Below are 6000 nucleotides of genomic sequence, written 5' to 3'. Positions count from 1 at the left end.
ATGTTCCCAGCTCGTTTTTGTGGTTTCTGTCATTGATCCAGCATGGTCCGAAACCTAGTTTAGCCGGGACTTTATTCCCAACGATCCGTTCCTTTTAGCCGGTACGTCCTTGGAAGTGTCGCTCGGCTGCATCCGATCCGGTAAAGTGATCCGATCTGGTAGAGTGATCCGGTTCGGACAAGGCGTACCGAGGGCATGTTCCCCGGTAATTAAATCACGTGATTAATGAGGTAATCTGATTAACCCATAGACGGGAGGACCCTAGGTCACGCGGTTGAGTTATTGGCATCCACATTCGGTTAAGCGACCCGCCGCGTCACAGAATTATCCGTGTGCGACAGCCTACAATTCCGGGGAGTCTGGTGGGAGCCGAGATAGCTTTCCCCACCTCGTGTTCTTCTCACCCGACCCCCGGCCTACAACAATATATATATATATATATATATATATATATATATATATATATATATATATATATATATATATATATATATATATATATATATATATATATATATATATGTATGTATATATATCGTGGCCGCAGCCACTGTTGAAATTGATTACGATGGCCGTGACTGTAAAATCCCATTAAATATAAACTACCGTCTAAAATCCCCCCCACCCCCCAGCCGAGGGGCCTTGCCACCGAGTCGATAACCTTCTCGGGGTCCGTCCTGACATTTTTTGTTTCAGAGGTTTCCTCCTATCTTTCACTGTTCAGGAGATTAGTGCGTGCAGACAAACAAACAAACAAAAACTTCAAAAAAAAAAAACATATATATATATATATATATATATATATATATATATATATATATATATATATATATATATATATATATATGAATGTATTTGGTGCTGACACAATAATGATATCAACTGGTGCTCTTTAGCTTTGGCTTCATATGGATGTTCACTTTTAAAGATATTTGATTTTTTTTGGTGACGTCATTTTTAATTTTTGAAATGCATGTCATTTAATTTCACTGTTAGTTAGTTGTTGAATCTTTTTTTTGCTTTATCGTTGGTCCCCACGAGCATATCTGATTGAAATAGTTTGTGTGAATGCCAAAGTATAGTTGTAATTCTTAGTATAAATTGTTAAAGCACACTGCTCTCTTCTTTTTCAGGGATGACACGTCCCCATGGTGGCTTTTTCACAGGAGGCAAAGGTACGTCTGTTTTTAGTTTCTTGTTTGGACAGAATCAAACAGAAAACAATCTCCAAGGTTTCCTTTCTGTCTGCAGTGATCTCGAATTGTTTGCCTTTCTCTGGGTTTGACCTCTGTTGCTCGGTGATTGGCTTTTTGTTTTTTGAAATGCCTTTGTTTGTTCTGCATGACACCAAATATAAAAGAAGAGTATTTCATTTCAACTGATAACTCTGTTCCTATTAAACCAAAGGAGGTTTATAAAAATTCGAACACGTTGCTATTTACATTTTGTTTTTCTACATTTACAGCATAATGTATTTGCACAATAGATGTGGACTTCAAATAGTGTGTTTACTTCAAAACCACACCTTAATGGCCACTGAGACTGAGCAGGCAGAGCCGAGGCGGTTGACAGTGTGGACCTCATTTGAGCTTCCGTCATACATGGCCATTCATAAATAAAATGTCATCGGTATTTTCACGTACAATCTCACGCATGCTCTCATCGCTGTTCGGAGGGGGTGTAAATGCAACTTCATGGCCGGCCATCACACCTGGTCCCTGTATGATGTAAAAGGGCCTTAACAGTTATGCAAGAGTACACTGTGAATATACAAAATGACCCAGGGAGTAGCAAGCCATTTGGCCAAACAATGTTTTTTACTCTATCCCACACTCTAGTTATTCATGTGCAGCTTGTGGCTGCTGTGCTGCATCATTTTCTGGGGGCATGGCTGTACCACTGATGCAATGCCCCCTGTTACCAGCCTACTGTGGTGTTAATTCAATGGAATGACAGCTGCTTGAACTCAAGAACCTAAGATTTGAAGCCAACCACCCTAACTGTTAAGCCAACACCAGGCTTCACACTGTATTAACTTAATCACTGAATTATTTTATCTTCTATGTACGAACTCAATTCTTACAGTTACTTTATTCTCACTTAATATTCACATCCATTTTCATCTCGAGACAGGCAATTTCACGAAGATACTTACACACAATTGCTCTTCTCTATAGTGAGATCTTTATTGTTCACAATTCAAATGGTAGAAGGAACAGCTAGCATTATGTTCACATCTGAAAGATGAAGCATACGAAGATGCAACGCCCCCCTCGGATGCTCCACCAGGACAGAAGTTTTAGTCCAATTGAGCAGACTGCTGTTGGGAGCCGAGTCCACTGCCAATGAGGCTATCCAGCTATCTCTCAACTTACAACATTCGGCCTTTTTCATGGAGGTCTACCACCCAAATCTGCTTTGTTTTTGATATTTGATAAGACGAGGCACATTCAAGCTGATAATGTCCTGAAACGAAGGACTCAAACCTAGTTCTTCAAAAACGGTTGGAGTGATCTGTGCTGCACCATTTTCAGCAACACATTCATTTCCTATTGATTCGTAAAATAGATGCATAAATCTCCCTCTTCAAGTGGAATTAAGCCACATCGGCCTAAACAACTGGATAAAGCTTTCGTTCATATGAACTTTGAACCATTATCAAGCGGATGAGCTCTGGCTTGGGTGAACCCCACCCCAGCTCTCCCTATCGTTTCATTGTTTCCATGATAATTATGATCCTAAAAGTTTAGTAAATTTATACTGACATTGTTATTATTATTGTTTCCCTCATTTAAGGGTGTGAGGGCAGCACTACCATTTTTGTAGGCAGCATTTCATTGTATGCTTGGTGTTGGCTCTATGGTTAGGGTGGTGGGCTTGGGATCCTCGGATCCTGAGTTCAAATCCCACTCGGCTGTTGAATTAATACCGAGGGGGGGGGGGGTTGACTCTGCCTGTCATCCTTCCGAGGTCAGCAAAATGAGTGCCAGCTTGCTTGGAATCCTGTGTCGTAGTGGTGACCCATCCAGGATTGTGCCCAATAGCCAAGGAGACTGCTTAGGCAGCACCAATGCTCTGTACAGAGTATGGTCCCGATGGATGGATGGATTTTATTGTCTACCACAAGTTGTTTTGAGCTCATTTAAAGGAAAAAAAGGAAAACTAAACTTAAATTTCTACAACTGAGAATGATTAATCTGATCAATTTCACATTCTTGAGCTTGCACAAAAACATTAGGCAGCAAATGTGGATTAGTGAATGTCTGTAATGGTGGCATTGGCATCCTTTATTGGCCCCTGATTGGCTGTGAAACATCAAATGTTTTGAACACGTTGGATGTGAAAATTTCAATGGATGAGGAAATTGACTTGAAATACTGATGAGCGAAGTTTTGAAAGAGGATCAGATGAGTCGAGAGCAATGGGAATACACATTTCATCTGAAAGCAAACAAACAATGGAGATCCGATGATGGAGTAAATGTGGCAATGAAGTTCCATTGATGAGCTATGTGAGGGATGTTTGACAAAAATAACTTTGGATGACTATGAAGATACCAGGCAGTGGAACAGCAGTAGGCTTGATCAAGGTGAAAGTAGGAGTGAAATGGTGGATTTTTGTTGAGCAGTCATAGTGACTGAGGAGTCATGGAATGGTCAATATGAGGTGCACGATAAATGATGATGTGTATGTGATAAGTACAACAACAGTACTTGAAATGAGCAACAATACTTCAAATGGGTGTGACAATTAATAATGTAGAGGGTTAATGGTTGAGAAAAGAAGTACGAATGAACCCAGCATTATTGATGACATCCAAGATTTGTGGATTGCAGAAGAGACTATGAGGAATGAGGATGCCACACATGTTAATTGGACTAATCATGATCATCATGATCTTCATCATGATGTATCATGCTGTATATGGGGTGTTGGTTCTGCAGGAGCAGTTTCTATGGCTTCGGTTACAGTCCTGGACAGGTCGCTACTCCGACACAGGAAATCACTGCAGGAATCTTTTATTTTTTCAGGGTGCCGGGCGATAGCTTGCCTATTCTTCACGAAGGACACCATGGGATCTTTAATGTCCACCAACTAATACCATTAGACAGGACACTCAGTTTAACGTCCATCCAAGCAACGGAGCACACACACATTGAGGAATCACTCTTTAGTAGGACTGGAAGATTTTTTTTTTTGCAATAAAGGAACTTGGTAGGAACAAAGTAAAGATAAAATGAATATTTATAACTTTATGCAGGTATGGTGTGCACATTGCATGTATTTTCAGAAGAAGAAAAACGAAATTCCTGCCAAGAAGTTTATGAGGTCATTACTGACAACCAAACATTTGGATGCTATTTCTCACTAAGAGATAGTTATACATAAGATTAGATGACAATGCACTTTTAATCTCGTTTATAGAATCATAAAAAATATTTACATTGGTTGATTTAGTATTGAGCAATTGCCGTGGATTTTTCAATGTGACGTGTGATGTAAGATAATGAACACCCTCCATCTCTCTCTCTCTCTCTCTCTCTCTCTCTCTCTCTCTCTCTCTCTCTCTCTCTCTCTCTCTCTCTCTCTCTCTCTCTCTCTCTCTCTCTCTCTCTCTCCTCTCCACCATACGGTGTTCATGCAGAGAAACGGGGAATAGATTTGGTGTTCCTTGTGGATGGCTCTGCATCTGTCAGTCAAAAGCACTTCTCGATCATCAAGAATTTTCTGACGTTGTCCATAAATGGCCTGAATGTGGGACCAAGTGCCACCCGTGTTTCGGTGGTACAAGTGGGTGAGACTCCAAAAGATGCAATCTTCCTCAACTCCTTTAATGACAAGAAGCAACTGCTGGAGGCTGTGGTGAAACTAAAAAAGCTCAATGGTGCACGAAATGTGGGGAAGGCCCTGAATTTTGTGACAAACCAAGTGTTGAAACCAAAAAGAGGAGCGAGGGCTGGAATCAAAAAGGTAAGGTGGCTTTATTATCTCCGCCTCCGAAAGTGGAAGGACGTTATGTTTTCACCCCTGTTTGTCCGTTTGTTTGTCTGTGTGCAGGATATCTCAAAAAGTTACTGACAGATTTTTGACAATTTGGTGGACAGGTTGGGTGTGTGACGCAAACAAATTGATTCGATTTTGGTGAGGATCCGAATCTGGATCTAGATACTGGAATTGTTTGAGTGATTCTTCACCATTGAGTTTGCTGATCGGGCCAAAAATGATATACAGTACTGTGTAGTACGATATCTCAAAAAGTTATGGAGTTATGACAAAATTATGTGGACGAGTTGGTTAGATGACAAGAACAAGCCAATTTGATTTTGGTTAAAGGCTGGATCCAGATCCGGCCTATCAGTGGGATACACATCATAAACTGTTCAGCCTGGTGGAAGTATGTGCTCAACTGAGTGTCATTTAGTGGGGCAACTTAGCATAACAATTGTGCATTTTGTGAGGAAAGCACCAAATTTGGCACACTAGTCGCCTATCAGATTATGAACAGATTTGGATATTGGGCCATCTCAAATTCAGACGCTGATGGCTGTGGCAGCCATTTTCCATTGCCATCAAAAATTTTGAGATGGCCCAATATCGAAATCTGTTCAGAATATGATAGGCTACTAGTGTGCCAAATTTGGTGCTTTCCTCACAAAATGCACAATTGTTATGGTATATTTAGCTAAGTTGCCCCACTAATTCTAGTTTGGAAGGTGTTGCCTTGAGGCAGTGGAAAAAAGTTTTATTTTTGACAACTCTCAAAGCTTTGATCACATTTCTTGTTATTGTTATTCGGCCTTTCCATTTCCGAATGGATGACATTGTTACTCCTCCAGGTAATAATATTCTAGCCGATATTTGTTGGTCCAATACCGTCGTGAACAGCTTAGGCTCCAAGGTAGATACGCACCCTTCTGAAGTTGTGCACCTGTGCATACATTTTGACTTTGACCTTTAATGAAGCCTTTTCTTATTGATGCCCTTCAGGGAAAACCTCAC

General features: G+C 40.6%; 1 protein-coding gene across 1 annotated transcript in view; it reads left to right on the top strand.

The window, feature by feature from the left end:
* The window catches only part of LOC147009768 (collagen alpha-3(VI) chain-like), an 83844-nt gene that overhangs the window by 28165 nt on the left and 49679 nt on the right, over positions 1-6000 (top strand). The window contains exons 10-11 of the mRNA XM_085861210.1: positions 1134-1175; positions 4646-4971. Of these exons, the coding sequence (XP_085717336.1) occupies positions 1134-1175; positions 4646-4971 (368 nt within the window). The remainder of the gene's footprint in view (positions 1-1133; positions 1176-4645; positions 4972-6000) is intronic.

This window comes from Eptatretus burgeri, chromosome 17 (genome assembly GCF_056783735.1).
Source record: "Eptatretus burgeri isolate ZD-2024b chromosome 17, Ebu_testis_v1, whole genome shotgun sequence".
NCBI lineage: Eukaryota > Metazoa > Chordata > Myxini > Myxiniformes > Myxinidae > Eptatretus > Eptatretus burgeri.
Note: the sequence above shows the minus strand (reverse complement) of the source record. Positions and strands in the feature narration are given on the sequence as shown.